Source organism: Corvus hawaiiensis, chromosome Z, assembly GCF_020740725.1.
Source record: "Corvus hawaiiensis isolate bCorHaw1 chromosome Z, bCorHaw1.pri.cur, whole genome shotgun sequence".
Classification (NCBI taxonomy): Eukaryota; Metazoa; Chordata; class Aves; order Passeriformes; family Corvidae; genus Corvus; species Corvus hawaiiensis.
In genome coordinates, this window is record NC_063255.1 from 68291005 (window position 1) to 68311139 (window position 20135).

The 20135-nt window shown below is 42.1% G+C and overlaps 1 protein-coding gene across 2 annotated transcripts; it reads left to right on the top strand.

The window, feature by feature from the left end:
* Positions 1 to 64: 64 nt before the first annotated feature.
* On the top strand, positions 65 to 10117 carry UTP15 (UTP15 small subunit processome component). Of its 2 annotated transcripts, XM_048292568.1 has the most exons (12): positions 65 to 277; positions 623 to 715; positions 800 to 984; positions 2116 to 2294; positions 3055 to 3180; positions 3844 to 3979; positions 5106 to 5190; positions 7240 to 7389; positions 7566 to 7667; positions 7872 to 8005; positions 8490 to 8548; positions 9055 to 10117. In XM_048292568.1, exons 1-12 carry the CDS (start codon positions 188 to 190, stop codon positions 9282 to 9284), a joined length of 1569 nt encoding a protein of 522 aa, XP_048148525.1. In that variant the 5' UTR covers positions 65 to 187; the 3' UTR covers positions 9285 to 10117. The 2 variants fall into 2 exon arrangements, with proteins under 2 accessions (XP_048148525.1, XP_048148523.1); XM_048292566.1 differs by having other exon boundaries at positions 623 to 984.
* The last annotated feature ends 10018 nt before the right edge of the window (positions 10118 to 20135 follow it).

The following is a 20135-nucleotide window of genomic DNA, read 5'->3' on the forward strand; positions in this document are numbered from 1 at the left end:
CCGCCCCGCCGATTGGCCGGAGAGAGGCGCGCCTTGATGACGTAATGCCGGTGCGCCTGCGCCTCCTCTCCTCGCGGCCGGCGCGGTGCCCGCCATCGCTGGGGCGCAGCGTGTCCCGTTTACCGGGAGCCCATCGGGCCTTCCCGACCTCTTCCGCTGAGCCCCACCCGCCCCGGCCCCGCGCGCCATGGCCGCGTACAAGCCGGTGGTGGTGCAGGCATGCCCCAAGCTCGGGGAGAGGGTCACGCAGGACACGCTCTACTGGCGGGGATACAAGGTAGGAGGAAGCGGCCTCACACTCGCAGTTACTGCCCCAGAATGCTTTTTTTTTTTTTTTTCTGCTTTCCTGCAGTTAATTTTTGGTTTTTTTAAACACGCACGAGTTAGTTTTTTACCTCAAAACACGTAAGTAATGGATCAGTTGTAATGTGAGAATTGGAAAAAATTTACAAGAACAGGAGTAACGTGGCAGAAGTGAAACTCACTATCGTTGTATTTAAAAAACGCTTTGGTTCTAGTGGAGTTCTGAGCTCTTTGTAGGAAGAATAGCTTTTATTTTGCTGTTTTCGTACTTGATGGTGTGCTTATGTGTATTTAATGATCCTTATTGCAATTGTTTTAGACACCTGTTCAGATAAAGGAATTCGGTGCAGTAAATAAAATTGACTTCTCCCCAGTCCCGCCATATAACTATGCTGTCACAGCATCCTCGAGGGTAAGTGGTTTTTCTGAGGCTTTTATGCTCTTGTCCTTCAGTTGGTATCACACAACAAGATGTAATGCTGTCTTCTTTTGGCAGATCCACATCTATGGCCGGTACTCCCAGGAGCCCATCAAGACGTTCTCTCGCTTCCGGGACGCCGCGTACTGTGCCATGTACAGGGACGATGGGCGTCTGCTCGCCGCCGGCAGCGAGGACAGCGTCATCCGCCTCTTCGACGTTAGCGGCAAAGCACCACTGAGGCAGTTCGAGGGTCATACTAAGTAAGACAGGATTGGTTTGTTTCCTTTGTGTTCATAAACTTCTTTGCTATATTTGCACATCACAGACTCACCACAGACCGGATGGTTTGACCTTAAAGATCATCTTGTGCTAGCCCCCTTGCCACACGGCAGGAACACCTGCTAGTAGACCAGGTTGCTCAGAGCCCACCCAGCCTAGCCTTGAGCACTGCCAGGGAAGGGGCATACATAACTTCTCCGGGCAACCTGTTCCAATGCCTCACCAATATACAGTATTTATGTTAAATTATATGTCTGCTTCACATGCTGCTGAAAATCTGTGGAATACTGCTTTACATTGCTTTCAATTGTCTCATGTAGATCTTACTAGAAAGTAGATTTTAAAATTAAATTTGAAATTGGAGGAAGTTTTTAAGAAATTCTAAATGTGCATCAAGTATGTAGAAGAGTAACTATATTTTGTTTCAGCTAGGTGTCTCTTAATAAGTTGTGTAGATACAGTCTTATGAGTTCATTGCACTGATAAGCACATTTTATCTCCTTATCATCATTTATTATGATGCTGGTAGGAGAAGAGTTCTAGAAAGTGTCTAAACCAAAACAGTGAAGAAACATGCCAGGAAAAGTAGGAATCCCTTAAGAAAAGGCTCCAAAAACAAAACAGAAAAAATACGTAATGGTAGCTTGGGGTGGAGAAGAAGTTAGGAGTGCTGATGTATCAGTGAGGAGAAGACAATGACAATGCTTCAACAGATCTCTGTGCTATGAAAGATCAATGTGCATTTTATCTACATAGAACAACAAGAACCCGCCTTTGCGTGGGACGTACCCAGACTGACCTTGAGAGTGTTTCTGTTTGAGGTCTGTTTGTAAATTAGGTGTTATGTTATAATGCTAGGTTAACTGCAGTAAGATTTGCATGCCTGTGCTCCTGCCAACATCTGTCGGGATGTTATGGTGATAGCAAAGATTTCAATAGTGATTTTAAAGGACAAGAACATCATTCAAACCAGTCATACTTAAAATTTGCTGTTATGGAGAGGCTTTGTAAATTCTGATATAAAACACGGCGTTTCTAAGTTAGAGTAGTTTAATGAACTCTTGAAACATGAATGTATTTTTACTTTGGATCTTGTGGACTTTGTTTTCTAGGCCAGTTCATGTAGTGGGCTTCCTGTCTGATAAATACCGAATATTTTCTGGTGGTGATGATTATTCGTCAAATTTGTGGGATATTCCAAGTGCCACAGAAATCGTCTCATACAGTGAACATACTGACTATGTGAGATGTGGCTGTGCAAGTAAAGTGAATGCAGATGTCTTCATAACAGGTTTGGTTTTATTTTTTTATTTATGCTTCTTTTGGATTGAATTTTTTTTATTGTATTTTAGTCATGAAGGATCAGTTTCCCTGTGCAATGCCTACTTTATTGTTTTCTTTTTTTTGCTTGCTTTTTAAGCTTGACACCGATGTTTTAGGAAAACTTTGCAGGAACTAAGTTTAACTGAGTTTTTGGTTTAGCCTATTAGGGTTAACAGAACTGTTCTGACTAACTTCTGAAAGTTAAGAAAATACTGTGAATGTATCCTTTGGGTGGGAGTGACTGAAGGGTTTTACCAAGTTTCTGGAGCAGGACGCTAGTCTGTACAGCCCGTTAACTGGCAGACTCAAGAAGTTGAGGTCATGTGGAGTTATTCGGAACCAGTTGCTTTTGGTTATCCTAGCAGGAGCTTTCTATCAATCTGTGGAAAACTGCTGTGAAAAAAACCTAGTACTCGTTTTTTCAGGAGGCACAAGAAGCTAGGGTTTATCATGTTGCCTGATATTAATTGTTACAAATACACTTGATTAATAGAAATGAAATGAAAACAGATTACTTTCACAGACTGACATGTAGCTAGGGCTAGAATTAGAAAATTTATGATGCCTTAGATATTAACCAAGGTAAATCACAAGGTGTTTTTACATGTATGGTTTATGGAAAACTATTGCTATTAGCCAGGACTCCTTTAGATGGTAGGACATGGCTGTTTTAGTTCCTGAAATAGTTGAAATTATGAAACTGAAGCTATTTATGGTGGTATTTGCAGGTTCCTATGATCACACTGTGAAACTGTTTGATGCACGAACAAAGAGTAGTGTCATGACAATAGAACATGGCCATCCTGTGGAGAGCGTGCTTCTGTTCCCATCTGGTGGACTTCTGGTATCTGCAGGTAATTCTATAAAATCAGATAAATCAAATTTCTTTTCTGTGGTCCTAATTTTGAGAAATACTTCAGCTACTTACTTTTTGTGTGGTGTTTTAGTTTGATAATGAAGTGGTAAGTGATGTGACAGATGGATTTCTCAAATATTTTCTCCAGGAATCTGTATTTATCTGGAGGGTGCAAGTAGGGGTCTTTTCTTTTTAACTTTGTTTTGATATTCTTGGAGTTGCTATTCCCCCCCTTTCCAAAGACATTTTTAATGACAAATACAGGCTCTAATTGGCCCACTTCTAAAGTGAAGGAATCAACATACTTAGGTTTTGGAAAGATGGGACTGTGTGTTTCTCTTAATGTTGACAAGCCTTTTTAGTCTCTTCTTGCCATTGCATCAGAAGTACTGTAACCCCATAGTTTATAGATTTCTTTTTGGTAATTAATATGGTTGGAGAATGGTTGAAACATTCAGCTCCATTCAGAATGGCATAAAAAAGAGCAGGATTGTAATGTATCTTGTGCCAGGAGATAGAATGGAAGAGGATGGTGAGTAGGTACAGAAGACTGTTAGGAGTTAAAGGTACCAGTGAAGGAGGTACTGCATCACTCTGTGAAAACTTCAGAGAAGCATAAATATGTACATATGTAAGACTGTTTTGTGTACTTTCTCTTCAGGAGGTCGATATGTCAAAGTTTGGGATGTACTAAAAGGTGGACAGTTACTAGTTTCACTTAAAAATCACCATAAAACTGTAACTTGTTTGTGCCTGAACAGCTCTGGACAAAGGCTATTGTCAGGATCCCTGGACAGGTTGGTGTACTTTGTGGCTTCATTATGTTTACATTCTTTAGGACTCTTTTTCTTTGAAAGGTCTTACACATCACTGTGAGTCTGTGTGTGTTTTTTGGGCTTTATGTGAGAACACGTCTTGGGGCCAAAGTACCTTCTGCGAAGCTGTGCCTGCTTATTGCAGGGACCTTGGTCTAGATGAGCTTTAAAAGGTTCCTTCCAACTCAAACCATAGTGTGATTCTGTGATACATCTTAACCTTTTCCTCTTACTGATCTGAATGTCAGTGTGCCTTTTGGGAATGCATATGGGGAACTTCTAAATGAGTGTTCAGTTTTTTAAATCTCTAAACTGACCTTTCCAGTCTTTGTAAATTAACTATTCCTAACTCTAATACAGTTTAAATAGCTAAAAGTGTATTAATATTCACCTTTAAAAAGCCTAGGTTTTGCGTCTCTCTGCTGTTGCTTCTTGTACCCAAGAGTGCAGGTGAACATGAGCTCTTTGCTTTTTTGTTTGGTTTCAGTTGATGAGTACTGGTACTTGGTCTCTTGTCTCTGAGACATTAGAAATACAAAGTGGTCTGAAGTGACAATGGGTCTGTTTTCCTCCTCCCTCATGTATTTCCTAGGCTACCTCAGGCTTTATGATTGCATAACACTAGTTTATCCTTGTAAGATAATATTTTGGTTTCCAATTTGTTAAATATTTCATATTTCCAACCAAACCCCTAAGGGGCAGCTGGATACAAGAGTATCTATGGATTTACAGAAATTACTAGTAGATCTTGTATTTGACATCTAAGAACAAATATGAAGAGATGCTCTCTTAGTGTTTTACTAATATGCATTTCTGAATTCAAATAGTCACTACATCTGCATTCAATTTCTTCTTCTGTTTCTGCCCCATTTTCACCTTTTTTGGGGTAAGAGCAATCCTGGCTTGACTTGTGGATATCTTTTAACAGAACCTTTCTGTTGCAGGAGGAGTTATACCTAAGAAGCCCAATGGTAGTGTGAGGAATGCACTGTATTAATACTTAGCTTTCTTAAATGATCTATAGATAAGATGAGAGCGTTGAAGTTCCTGTAAAATGACTACAGTAAAGCTTTACTAACAATGTTTTTATCTTTACCCTTCTGTGTAGGCATGTGAAGATTTACAGTACTACATCCTACAAAGTAGTCCACAGCTTCAACTATGCAACATCCATCCTCAGTCTTGCATTGTCGGTAAGTATATTAGAAGTCTTGCTAGATAAGGTAATTCCTGATACCTTTTAAGTCACTAAAGTAAATGTTGCTTTCATATAGCTTTCATGGCTATTGGGTGTTCCAGAAGAATGCTGTACATGCAAAGTAGGGTGATGGAATATATTTCTCCTGAGTAACAAACACTAAGAGGTTTTAAACATAATAGATTCAAATAGCAGATGTTACCTGACTAGATCAGTACAAAATCATGTGTTTATGAATGACAGTGTACATCACAGGGAAAGTATTCACTTTAGAAGGGAGGTTCTTTGACTTCAAGAAGATTGTACTCACCTTTTGCCTTTCAGGAATGCTGTGAGTCCTTTTGCATGGCAGCAGTAAAAAAAAAGTAGTTACTTTTTTGAGAAATTTAGAATAGGGTGTGAACTTGCTTTAAAAGTTGGTGGTGTTAGGTTGGTCTGAGGAAGAAAGAAGAGGGTGTGAGCAATAAACAAGTTTGTTTTTCAAGGCATGTGTCTTATTGTCTTGGAAGCAGACAGCAGAGACTCTTACTTCTCTGAAGCGCTTGATTTCCAGTGGATAAGTGACCTGCTGGCCAGAAATTTGGAGGCTAGCACCAGTTTTTAAACAGTACTGTTGTCATGTAGTCACCCCCTTAGGTAGCCTCTGAAGGACATGTGAATGGGACTGTGAGGGATCTTTACTAGCTTTGCTACTTTACTATTGTCCAGCTCTGCTGGATTGTAGAGGAAAGTGGGTGTGGGGAGTGTCTTCCTTTCTTCATTTCCTAGCATATTACCTAGGGAGCTGAGCTAAAATGAACTTTGAGGTTTTTTTTCTTTTGAGGTGGAGTGTACAGAATCGATAGCCTTTTAAGACCCTATGGCATCTGCAAAATATGCAATACCTGTAGTTTAGCATCTCTAGAGTGTGTATAATACATCTTTTGAAGCATAGTCTTTTGCTTTTTATTGACTAAACCATTTTAATTTTAAATGGTTATTTGAGAACATTATAATGCCCTTACTGAGTCAAACCAAAAGCAGGTCTAATTCTAGACACTGCTTCCAACTATAGCCAGCCATAAGTAGGTGTGTATAGAAAATTAAACTGAGGGCAAGTGTGTGTGATAAATTGGCTGATATTCTCCCAAATTCCAAACTCATTTTCTGATGAGAAATTAACTCATCAAAGTGTAATTAAACAAATGTAGTTTTTGTGTAATTTAACAAAATTCTATTGCATAAGCCTGTTCAGTCTCTCCTTGAGCTTAGATAAACTTGAAACCTTGCCTAGATTCCTTGACAAGGAGTTCCACATTGCTGATACTTGTTGTGTGAAGAATTGCTTCCTATTGTTCCACTTGAACCTTCATTAGCTTCCATTGATGCCCTTAAATGAGACATTGACCAGCTGATCTCCATCTATACCTGTCATAATTCTGTAGACTTCTATCATATCAGAGAATCATAGAATGGCTTGGATTGGAAGGGATCTTAAAGATCCTCTAGTTTCATCCCCCCTGCCCTGGGCAAGGGCACCGCTAGACCAGGTTGCTCAAAGCCCCATCCAGCCTGGCCTTGAACACTTCAAGGGATGGGGCATCCACAATTTTTCTGGGTGAAATTTATACCTACTTTGTTATGTAAGTGAAATTACATGTACCAGTGACTGGTGTTTTGAACAACTTTCAGTTGTTTCTCAAAATTCTGCTGTTCTGCGATAGCTTTGCTTTCTCACAGGTTCTGCTCATGCTTCCTGTATGGCACCTAATAGCCAAAGGTCGTTGTATGCCGCTGCAAAAAACAAAACCTTATAGTTACAGAAGGGTGTTAATGAATCATTGAGCTTGGTTCACTAGTCAGTCTGTAATGCTGCTTATGAGCATAGCCTTGAAGCAGTCCCTGTTTTGAACAAAGTATTCAATCACAGAACCTCAAAGAACTGCCCTCCACCTTAAATCATCTATGATACTATGATTCGAACCTTATCACGAAGCATAAAAATGTGCATGATAGAGCACAAGTGAAAACTCTGGGTCCTAACTCTGTGATTTCTTTATGCTAGCCTGAAGATGAAACCATAGTTGTAGGCATGACCAATGGGGTGCTAAATGTTAAGCACAGGAAGCCGGAAGAAAAGAATGAAAAGTCTCAAAAGAAGAGACAACCAGTGTATAGAACCTTTGTGAAAGGAAGAACTTACATGCCAAAACAGGTATGAGGTGGTAAGAAAATATGTGCTGAAACATTTCCAAAAAATTGGTTTCTTGAAATGGGCTAAATTGGAGAAAGGGAAGAGAGGGAATATATAAGATTATTCATGGTAATATAGCTAATCTATTATGTGTGTGTGTATTTGTCTTATTCTGAACTCTTTTTTTTGAATTCTAGGAAGATTTCTGTGTCAGTAAACCTGTAAAACGTGTTTTGAGAAAATATGACAAGCTGCTGAGGGGCTTTCAGTCTTCCAAGGCTCTGGATGCAGTACTGGAGGTGAGGCACTGGGTTTTCTTCTCATCAAAGTTTTGTGTTGTCACCTGATGTTAATTTTCCCTGTATGTCATACTAATTTTATTCTAGTGTATAACTAGAAAGGAATCTAAGTTGGGTTCCGTTTTGGTTTTGCTGATACCAGTCAGTCCTCTGTTGTGTGTAAAGATACTGCTTTGGTACTAAACTCTTCTTGTATGTGTCCAGCCACCCATCATGCTTCATACTCCTGAAGTCACGGTTGCAGTCATGCAGGAACTGCATCGCAGAGGAACGCTGAGAAGTGCACTTGCAGGCCGAGATGAGAAGCAAGTTAATCTCCTGCTTACCTTTGTGGCAAGGTATTATTTTAACATGAGTTCCCTCTGACTATTTTGACACTTCTATTTCCTAATAACTTCCCACAGATCACAGGTAGAACACTGGTACTCTTGAAATCTCACATGCCTTTTCCATTCTGATTACCAAGGTTTTGGGATAGGTTTGAAACAGTTTACCTGTTAGCACAGAACAGTTTTGCTGATACTATGGTTATTCTACTTCTTTGCCAGACACTCTACCCTTAGTCTGTTATTTTCTGTCTCCCTGATGGAACTTGTGTTTTTATGTACTCGAGGCTTTTTGCCACTCCTCCAACCCCCACTGCCTTCCTGAAAGGAGGAGGGTAAATATCACATGTATGAGTTTTTTTGACTTGCATCTCTGACTGGTGTGCTGTGATGTCTCTTCATCAAGAAAAATTTGTCTGTATGCCTGTGTGAGAAAGCTTCTTGTGGAGTGCAGTTGACAAAACCAGTAAAATTGGAATGTCTTCTAATTTTGCAGGCGTGTGATTGAGCCTAGATTTACTCCTGTGCTGGTGACTGTTGCTGATATGATCACTGGTAAGACAACACAAAAAAGATGCTCAAAGCCATATAGCTAGCTTGGAAATAAGATTGAAAGTGCTACAATTTAAAGAAACCAAATCTTTATGGGTTTGTTTAAAGTGTGGACTTAGTGTCAAGAGAATGATCCAAAAAAAGATATTTCCAGATAACATTGACCATAGTCAGAATCTGATTTGCACAGGCTGCAGGAAGCTCCTCATGGTCTCTAAGTGTCTTTGATACTTCATGCATCTGTGTTTACATAGTACAAGTAGCTTTTTCTTATTCAGTGAGGTAAAAATAGTATTTGAGGTCATAAAAACTTCTGTTTCTGTTAGTTGGACATACTGCTGCTGTGAGTACATACAATGACTGTTTTCAGAACAGACAACATTAAAGTTGTCTTAGTTTTTCAGAATGCTGGACTTGTGCTAGAATCCTTAAGTGTGTCTCTAACTAGCTGATAAAACTTTCGCCTTTTTATACATCTATGGATTCTTAACTGATATTTTTCTTTACAGACATTTATCAGCCTGTGGTTGGGCAGTCAGCGATTGTTGATAAACAGTTCTTGAAACTTCAGGAAGCTATTGGAAAAGAAATTGACTATCAAGAGGAGCTACTAGAAGTTTTGGGAATGATGGATACGCTGTTTGCTACTTTTACTAAGAAAAGAGATACGTGTCTAGAAGAGAACAAAAGAGAACAAAATGGTCTTACAGAGATCATTGAAACAAACAGGAGTTACTGACACTCATCACAGCAAATTGTCACAACTGTGGACCTGAAAGACATGACCTGTTCTCTTGGTAACTTCTTATAATAGTGACTTTCAAAATAAGCCTCTCTATGTTGAACTTGTCTTTTAAACTGTGTTGCTGAATAGACTTGATTACTGAAGACAGAGAAAGAGAAGGATGTTTTCAAGATTGTCCATGCAACATTTTCCAAAAAATTTAATTTTAAAGTTTTATTTCAGAGTTACATAACTTCTTAAGGGTTTACATGGCCTTAGTTTTGGTAGCTGGACGGCTTCTGTGAGAAACTGTCAGAAGTTTCCTTCATGTCTGGCAGAACCAATCCCTTGTTCCAAAGATGGACCCACTGCTGGCCAAGGGTGGGCCAACTAGAAATGGTGATAACAAAGTTATTACGCAGCTGTAACTGCGGCCAGAGAAGAGCAGAGTGAGAACATGTGAGAAGAACAACCCTGTGGACACCGAGGTCAGTGAAGAGGAAGGGGCAGGAGATGTTCCAGGTGCAGCAATTCCCCTGGAGCCCATGGTGCAGACCATGGTGAAGCAGCTGTGCCCCTGCAGCCCAAGGAGATCCATGGGGAATGCAGAGATCCACCCGCAGCCCATGGAGGAGACTCAGAGTGGAGCAGGTGGATGTCTGAGAGGAGGCTGCGATCCAGTGGGAGATGCGTGGAGAGAGGGGCCCTGCTCCAAGGCTGAGCAGCCTGTCCTTGAAGGACTGCACCCCGTGCAAGAATGACCCACGCTGCAGCAGTTTGGGGAGGGCTGTTGACCATGGGATGGACTCACGCTGGAGAAGTTCATGGAGAACTGTCTCCCATGGGAGGGAGCCACAGTGCAGCAGGGGAAGGACTCCTCTCCCTGAGCAGTGGGAGAAGCCACAGGTCATGAACTGACCATAACCCCCATTCCCTGTGTCCCTGTGCCACTGGGGTAGGAGGCAGAGCTGGGAAGGAGGGAGGGGCAGGGGGAACATGTTTTTAAGGGTTTATTTTACTTCTCATTGCCCTGCTCTAATTTTGTTTAGTAATAAATTTAATTACTATCTCTTAAGTTGAGCCTGTTTAGCCCATGATGATACTTGATGAGTGTTGTCTCCCACTACTTAAGCCACGAACCCTTCATTATATTTTCTCCCCGTGTCCAGCTGCAGAGGAGAGTGAGAGAGCAGCTTTGGTTGGGTGCCTGGTGTCTGGCCAGCACCAACCCACTACAGTTGTGTGTCCAGTACTGCCAGCAGTCAACAATTTTCAGTTTTTATTTACCAGAAAATAATTATTTAAGGGTAATCTCCAATCTCACATCCTTGGAAATTCAAACAAAACAGCCTACACATTTGATAACACTTGACTACATTGTTTTTTCTGTCCATCATCTCCATTTAAGGTTTCCATGAATTCACAGGGCACAGCAGAATGACTCAAGAAGTGCATGCTTATGTATATTGAAAAAGTTATTAGTTTAATTTTTTAATGATGCATATGCATTTATGAATTATAATTTTCTAGAAAACAGGTCATACTTCTAAAGGGGAATTAATTCAAATTAAAGTAATAAGTGCACAGCAGTGAAAAAATACTCCCGTTAAATATCAAAACATCAATTTTTGTGTAATTCTGTCACTTTCAATGCACAGTAGGTGGAATTTGAGTCTATATTGTTATTAGTCTGTGTTTGAATGCTAGGGTAATGGTTTATTTTAACTTCAAGCAGGGCTGGATCAGTATGAATACATTGGGAAGAGAGATGTGTCAAAGGCTGTTGTGTACATGTAGTATGACAGTAGGGTAGAACTTAGTTCTTAACCTGTTTTATGACTTGCATTTTCCCCAGGCCTGGAATTTGTTTAAGATATAATAGGAATTTCTTGCAACATTAATTTGCTCATGTGTGGCATTGGAAGGTAGATATCAGTAGTAGAAATAGCTAGAACAGTTTTGCAACTTCATATCTAAAATCTTAACAATTGTGACTGAAAAGCGTGGAGTGGTATCTTGTCTGCCACTAAATTACTTTGTGAACAATGTATGTTCCTGACTACTGGGATTTATTGGCTTTGAAGACTTAGAATGATAACAGGTAATAACAAGGAGCATGTTCACGCAAACTTCAAACTTCTAGTTTCCTTGCTGCTTAGTTAACTATTTTTATTTTTTATTTTGTTTATATTAATAGACCTGAACCGGCTTTTGTCTTTTAGGAAATCCATGTACTTCTCATAATTGTGTGACTTAATCAGGCAATATCACTTAGATTTCACACAGAATTAATTTTCGGGAGTGGAGGTGGTGGGGAGGCTTATCTTGGAGCCTCCTTATTCTGTGAACCAGTATTGCTTGAAGATGCACATTTCTCTTGGCAGCATAGTTTTCTATGTCTTGAAAACCACTAACCTGGACATAAAGCATACTTTCAGTTCTTACTGAAAGTATTAATGTCTAAGGTATGTATCTGTCCATTGTAGTGCTTTAAAGTTTGATGTGTGGCTAGCAGAAGCATCGGAAGAAGTTAGATTAAAATAGCGATTAGTTGGATCTAAAGTGGAGAGAGATGGATTTGATAGTTGGACTGTTAAGTGGATGAGAATTTGGTTGGTTGGTTGCATCCAGAGGGTAATGGTCAAGGGCTCAATGTCCAGATGGAGATCAATGGTATACGAGCTGTGTCCCTCAGAAATCCATATTGGAACCAGTACCATCTGATGTCTTCATCAATCACAGACAGTGGGATCAACTGCACCCTCAGCGACTTTGCAGATGACACAAAGTCAAGTGGTGCAGTTGACGCACCTGAAGGATGGGATGTCCCTTTCCAGAGGGACCTGGAAAGACTCATGAAAGGGGCCCGTGTGAACCTCATGAAGTTCAATAAGACCAAGTGCAAGGTGCTGCACCTGGGTCAGGGTAACCCCTGGTAACAACATAGGGTGGGGACGAAGAGATGGAGAGCAGCCCTGCTGAGAAGGACTTGGGGGTGCTGGTGGGTGAGAGGCTGGACGTGACACTCATGGGCACTCACAGCCCAGAAAGCCAAACGTGTCCTGGGCTGCATCCAAAGCAGTGTGGGCAGCAGGGACAGGGAGGGGATTCTGCCCCTCTGCTCTGCTCTGGTGAAGAACTCCCACCTGAAGAACTGTAGCTTCTTGGGTGCTCAGCACAGAAAGGCATGGACCTGTTGGAGTGAGTCCAGAGGGTGGCCATGAAGATGATCAGTAAGCTGTAGCACCTCACCTGTGAAGACAGGCTGAGAGACTTGGGGTAACTCAGCCTGGAGAGAAGAAGGCTCCAGGGGGACCTTACTGAGGCTTTTTAGTAGTTGCAGGGAGCTGATAAGAAAGATGGGGACAGACTTTTTAGCAGGCCCTGTTGTGATGGGACAAGGGGTAAAGGTTATAGACTAAAGAACGGTAGATGTAGACTAGACATATGGAAGTTCATTATAATGAGGGCGGTGAAATGCTGGAACAGGTTTCCCAGAGTTGGTAATTGCTCCATGCCTGTAAGCAGTCAATGTCAGGTTGGATTGATTTACCAAAATATGAATATCAGTCTAATATCGATATCCAACTGAGATGGACAAAAACTCTTAACAGTTTAGAGTTAGTGTATGTTTTGTTTGGTGCCAGGCACTGTGTGGGATAGCTGCCTAGGATGCAGGCCCCGATACAAGCAAACACGATACCTTTTATTTCTAAATATTATGAATATCCAAAATACAAATGCATATTCATAATGTTAACACCTCCCATTCTCTGCTTCATATGGAAATGAGCTTAAATGTCATTAAGCATGCGTAGTGTGTGTTCTGAATTGAGTTGGTGGTCTCGAATTGGGTCAGTGGTCCTAAAAAAGATGAAGTAACTAATCTTCCTCATTTTGACCTTTTTGCCTTTCTGAGCTTTAACAATTCTAATTACTTTAGCGACCTCTAAGTTCCTTCTTGTGTGACTTTTGGACGGGTTCCCACAAAGGGAGGAAATCGGTAATTGTCCTTGTTCCCTACACCAACTTATCAATGTTTGTACTCCTCATTCTAAGCACAGCTAAGCAAACATGCAAATGACAGATCATCAGTTATTTGGCAATCAGTTACTAACATCTTAAAACCCATTTCAGGTCCAGCTCTCCTAACTATTTTAATTAACTCTCACTGGGCCCAAGTTCTTTCCTATTCCAACTAATCTCAATACAGCTAGCCTATAACGAAAGTCTCTATGCTTCTTCTAAATCTATGTTTCAGGATGGGGCTCTGAGCAACCTGATTTAGTCGAAGAAGTCTCTGCTTATTGCAAGGGGATTCGATTAGATGATCTTTAAAAGTCCTTTCCAACCCAATTTGTTCTATGATTCTCTCTCTTATGGCAATTAGATGTGTTACGATGTTTACCATTTATGTTAGTCTTCCAAGTGAATTTGCCAAGGTAGATGTGGAAACAAATGTGAGATATCATCTACACAAATGTAAATGGGATGAAAATACGAAAACACAAATGCTATTTAAGATCTTGATCTCTAACAAGACGTAAAATGGAATTTGGAAGACTCATATGATGGACAAGTTGTATTTTGAGTTCCACTGGATTTACTACCTCTGCATTGAGAGCCGGTATTTGTTCAGGTGACAAACTTGTCAGACTTACGTGTTCTTTGTGGATATTATTTTTTGTTCTGAAAAATAGTAGTTTCTTCTTTTCCATTTAATAAGATTTTTTTATATTATGCAAGCTCTTCTTCAGTACCGACATAATTAAGTTACAGAGGAGCTAGAAAAAGATACCGTTATTACCAGTGTAGTGCCTGTTCTTCATGTTCTGATTTTATTTAATTACAATATTAATATAAAGCTTTGATTTTTGGCTTTTAAAATAGGCTGCAGCTTGAATAAAACAGGAAAAAAAACCTCCAGGTAAGAGTTTGTAGTGGTCTCTTGTGCTCGTGAACGTTTGAAATGCTTTACGGCAGTGCCAAGCAAACATATTTTTGTTCTGCAAGTGAAAAAGTATTTATATGAAAATGTAGTTATTTTTCCATCAGTGCATTATCTTATGGTCCAGAATCTAGTATTTTGAAGTATTAAGATGGAATTTAATAAACTGGAATAGTTAAAATAGTTAATTGTGCATTGGATTGGAGGGGATGTAGTGCTGGGTATCCTGTTTTGAGAAACTATATTTATCTGCTTATGTGGGAAAGGTGTTGGTGATTGAATCACGGACACAGACCAGCAGGGAATCTGAATAATTTATTCAAAGGAATGAGCCAGTTTTATACACTTATTCTAAGGCACAGCATTTCCTTATATGGCGTGACCTATCCTGTGTTGGCACATCAGCAACACTCTTTCTCAATGTCCTTCTATGGGGTGGTCACTCGCTGTTCACCCGTCTGTCAGCTCCCCGCAGGTTCCTCTGCATAGGGCTCTGCCCTGTGACACCTCCTCCGCCCAGGGTCTGGTGGAGACAAACCTCTGTGTGCCGCCATGTGCTCCTTTGTGTTGCCATGGGCCTCTGCAGGCAGGTTTTACAGTTCATAGCCCAATTCTCTCTTATAATTCCCCATAGAAAGGGAGAATTTATTGCAGACGGCTTCTTGTTGACTTGTAGCTCGTTTGGAAATAATCAGGTTGATTGTGTTGAAATGTAGTTCATAAATTACCTTGCCCCAGAGCAGATAGTTACAGACAAAAAGCATGTCTGTTATTATTCTTTTAATGTACTTTTCATAGGAAATATTCTTGCAGCTCTTTGTTGGAAAGAAGGAATACCTCCTTACCCCCCCAATGTTCTTGTGGCTCAGGAGCATAGTTAGTGTGGAGTGTAACCAAAAAAGAGGTTTCTCTAAATGAATGCAACCAGAATTAGACTGGGATTCAAAAAGAATAGTAAATTAAAACTTCCCTTTCCGGTGTTCAGGCACTTGAATTACATGGGAGAACTGGAGAGATGAGCTGGTTGGTCACTCCATTGCTTTTATCAAGGCTTCAACTGAACATTCCCCAGGAAAGACACTGACCTCTTCCCTGGACTAATTCCGCCAATGAGTGAAACTTTTATTGCTAGATCCCATATACATTCTAACTTCTCGAGAGCATTTCAACAGATACACTTGAAGACCGTGCTGCTAGAATTTACTAAGTTGTACTGTTTGAGTTGTTCAAGGCTGCATAACTAATGACATGAAAACAGAAAATACTAAAATACTTATTGTCTAATATTACCTCATCCCGCAGCCATATGGAGGAGGAGAGATATCCAGCATGCAGGAATTGTGCAGCAAGATTGATTTATTTAATTATTTTACAAACTCTTTTATATATTTTTTTCTTCATTGTCTAATTGGACAAAGGATCAGCCACCCCCTGGGGGTGATTGGCTAAAATCCTAAAACATCTACTGTCAAAATATTTTCCTACTGTACTATAAACAAAGGTCAGCAAGGTTGCAGGTGTTCATAGTTTATAAACCCTGCAAATATCTTCTGTGAGAGAGAAAAGTATCCCACAGACTTAGAAAGTAGCAAGAAAAATTCTTGCTAGCGGCATTTTTGTATCCACAATTCCCCTTTTTGTTTTTTAAGATAACAATTCTACTATTAATCCTAAGTAGAAATTTACATCAGTTATTAGTTCTAAACATGTCCTTAAGGCTTTAACTATCTGACTCCATAACAAGAAATTTAAAGTTCATTCTCTGCTGGTGGAAGGACCATCCCAGTCTCTGCTTGTAGAAGGACCATCTGCCTGATGGTTGACATCCTGGTCATCATCAGAAGAGTCATTAGGCTGATGATCTACATTCTGGTCGCCATTTGGATATTTGGCATTCTGGCCATCATTTGGAGGTTGCCTGTTCTGCCTCTGGTGCTGTAGGTCAGGGCGAATGCATTTTGCAGGTAGCCACCGTACCCCAGTATCTGTGGAAACGCAAGCATACCCACGACCCCAAACGATAAGCTCATGTGGGCCTTCCCACTGGTTAGTGAGTAAATTCTGCACCCAGACTTTTGCCCAGGGCAGCTGTCTCTCGCCTGCAGACTGCAATGAGAGAAAATGATTCAGAATAACAGGATTATTTGAATTTTGTGGTAGTGTAAGGTGATTAATTGTATACAAAGCTTTTTCTAGTTGGCTCTGTGGGGTTTCTCCATGCATTCCCCCTTTTTGTTTTTCCAAAACACGCTTCAAGGTACCATGAGCGCGTTCGACAATGGCTTGGCCAGTAGGAGAATGTGGGATACCAAAGGTATGGTCTACACCCCATAGGTGTAAGAACTGCCGCATCTTCTCCGAGGCGTAGGCAGGACCATTATTGGTTTTCACAGAAGCTGGCACGCCCAGGACTGAGAAAGCCAATTTCCAATGGGCAATGACATCACAGCCCTTCTCTCCAGTGTGAGCAGTAGCCCACATAGCCGAGGAGAAAGTGTCAATAGACACGTGCACATATTTCAGCCGACCAAATTCTGGGATGTGAGTTAATCCGTTTGCCAAATCTGCAAGGCTTTTAGCCCTCTGGGGTTTACCCCCGCTGGCAAAGGCACAGTGAGTCCGTGACAGTCAGCTCAAGCGCTGACAATGTCGCGCTCCTCGGTTGGCGTTAAATGGAACTGCTTCTGCAGGGTATGTGCACTTTGATGGAAGAAACTGTGCGATGCCTTGGCTTGTGCAATTCTGTCAGGCTGAGGCCCTACCCACGCAGGGTTGGCCAGCATGTCAGCCCTGGCATTGCCTTCTGTTAGAAACCCTGGTAAATTGGTGTGGCTTCGAATGTGCAGAATGTAATACGGATGCACTCGAGCCTGAATTGCAGACCACAAGGTTTGCAACAGTGAAAACAGAGCCGCATTGTTCACCTCCTTCAGAAGTGAACAATCTAAGTGTTGGGTTGTATCTGCTACGTAAGCAGCAAATTCAAAGGTTCCTGTGAGAATCATTGAAAAGCCATGGTAACAGCCCTTAATTCAACTAACTGAGCAGAGCCTGACTCGTGGCCCTTCAGCACCTGCTGTTCTGATCCCTCCTTCAAGGTAACGATGGCTTTCCCAGTTTTCCCAGAACCATCCATAAAGACGGTGGGTCCTTGCACTGGCACTCGACTATTTCTTGGCCACAAGGAAAGTACGGTCGATTTTGCCAATTGCAGACTGGGCAGATGGTAAGTGATCTGCCCTGAAAAGTTTTGCAGCGCGCTTTGCAAAGGAGCACTATGCATAAGGCTCCACTCAAAGTATTCCTTTGAGAGTGGAATGATAATTACTGCAGGATCCGCAGCCATCAGTTGCAAACACCGTTGGCGGCATTTGATTATCAGAGAAGCGACCAATTCAAACACTGTGGTCACAGTCCTTTTCGGCTGATGAGGCAAAAAGACCCATTCTAGGATATGCAAAGGATCAGGCCATTGTGCATTCCACTGGCCAATGATACCTGTAGGATGGAGGTCTGGAATAGTAATGAAAACAGTGATAGCAATGGAGGGATCCACTCGATAAACCTGACGAGCGGAAACAGCCCGTTGGACCTCTTGCAGCGCTCATCGCGCTTCAGGAGTCAACTCCCGAGGTGAATTCAGATCGGGGTCCCCTTTTAACATATTAAAAAGTGGGGAAAGTTGCTTTGGGGTTAGACCTAGAGAAGGTCGTAACCAATTGATGACACCCAGCAGTTTCTGAGCATCATTCAAGGTTTTAATCTAATCCAAGAATTGCACCTCTTGACATCGGATAGTTTGGTCCAAAATTTTCACCCCTAAATATTTCCAAGGAGGATGCTGTTGAACTTTCTCCAGAGCTACCTCTAATCCATAGGCATGCAGATCAGCGAGCAGCTGAGGCTGTATTCTCAGCAGCTCGTCCCGAGTGGGCGCTGCCACCAGGATATCATCCATGTAGTGGTAGCAGCGTGCATCAGGAAACTGCTTGCGAACTCCGGCTAAAGCTTGGGCGACATACCACTGACAGATAATTGGGCTGTTCCTCATCCCTTGAGGGAGGACCTTCCATTGGTATCTCTTAGCAGGTTCAGCATTGTTAATGGCAGGCACAGTAAAGGCAAATTTTGGTTTGTCATTAGGATGCAAAGGAATTGTGAAAAAGCAATCCTTCAAATCAATGATCAGGATGTCCCACCCCATAGGAATCATGGTGGGAGAGGGCATGCCAAGCTGCAATGCCCCCATACCTTCCATTACTGCATTAACTTTCCGGAGATCCTGCAACAGGCTCCATTTCCCTATTTTCTTCTTAATTACGAAAACAGGAGTATTCCAGGGACTACTAGAAGGTTCAATGTGTCCCTGTTGCAACTGTTCCTGAACCAGCTGATGAAGGGTGTCTAACTTCTCCTTTGGTAGGGGCCACTGCAGCTCAAAAATTGGTGTGTCAGTCAACCACTGCAAAGGCAGTGTAGGATACTGTGTCCCCTTATGCACAGTGACCCCCACTAAAAATTTGTCCCAATCCGTGCCCCCCAAGCTACCAACACGTCCCATCCCCAAAGGTTAAGGGAAGTGGTAGCAACATAAGGCCTAATTGTAGCTGTGTGCCCCTGCGAGTCCCTCACCATCACAGGCCGTTCACTTAAATAGCTCTGTGTGGCTCCTCCTAATCCTGCGATGGCCGATCCCACCGGGGCTAAAGGCCATGAGGGAGGCCATGCAGAGAAGGAGATGACAGTTACATCAGCACCCGCATCAATCAAACCTCGAAGCTGAATCCGGGGTGGACGGGTGTTCAGCAGGGTCAGGGTACCTGTCATCTGTGGCCTTTGGTCAGAAATGTCTGCAGTCCTGAAGGCCTGCGGAAGTCCCATAGATCCACTGCTGTTATTGTTGTGAGTTTGTTGTTCTATCCTGGGGACACAAGACTTAAAAGGCACTAATTTAGCAAGGCAGGTTTTTCAGGAATAGTGACAGGGGGTTTTTGCGTGGAGACCATAGCATGAATCTGACCTTTAAAGTCAGCATCAATAACTCCTGAGTGCACTAAGATTCCTTGATGGGTAACATCAGGTTTTCCCACCAGCATCACACTGGATTCCTAGGCTAGGGGTCCATATGCATCCAAGGGAACCTTATAAATACCGCTAGAGTCTAAGACGACTGTGGCTGTCGTGTGGACGTCAAAACCGTCTGATCTCTGGGTGCTGTCTCTAGGGTGGCTGGGTAGGCCTGTGCTTGTACCTGTGCCTGTGCCACTCTGCATCTGAGAGCAATTCCCCCTCCCCGCACCCCGGTGGAAGTTTCCCAACAGAGGCCGACCATCGGCATGAGTCTGGGATCTACAATAGTCCGAGCAATGCCCTGGCCTGCCACACCTCTTGCACTGGGGGATTGCTGTGTTCTCTTTTTGGCTCGGCTTAGGCCGCTTCCATTTTTTTGCATGTTTGGGTTGCTTTGGTTCACAATCAGAAGATGCGTGACCAGGCTGCAGGAACGCAGCCAAAGCAGGCCTTTTCTGGTTCCCAGATCCCACCTTCGCACAGGTCTCAACCATGTCTGTTACCTCAGGTTCTCCTGGTAAAGCATCTATGATTTTTCTGCACTCCTCGTTTGCGTTATCTCTCACTAACTGCCTTAACAACAACTGTCTTAACCCGTCATCCTCAACCTGCTTCTCTACAAAAGAGAGGATTGACTCTGATCTACCTTGAACTATTTCAGTATATCGCTTTCTAGGTGCAGACAACTCTATGGTTTTCAACAGGGCAGCCATGCTGACCTGTTGTGCTTGCTGCAGGACGCTAGAGGACAAGGTACCTTGTAGACTGGGATCAGAGAAGGGACCAGTCCCCGTCAAAACATCCGTTCCCACTGTCCATCTAGGATGGGCAGCAGGGAGCTGCATATT

Excerpts from the sequence above, each read along its gene's own strand:
- UTP15 (XM_048292566.1), top strand. The coding sequence starts at position 188 with ATGGCCGCGTACAAGCCGGTGGTGGTGCAGGCATGCCCCAAGCTCGGG. Across the intron at positions 3,181-3,843 it reads TGGACTTCTGGTATCTGCAG|GAGGTCGATATGTCAAAGTT; the intron begins GTAATTCTATAA and ends CTTTCTCTTCAG. Across the intron at positions 5,191-7,239 it reads TCCTCAGTCTTGCATTGTCG|CCTGAAGATGAAACCATAGT; the intron begins GTAAGTATATTA and ends TCTTTATGCTAG.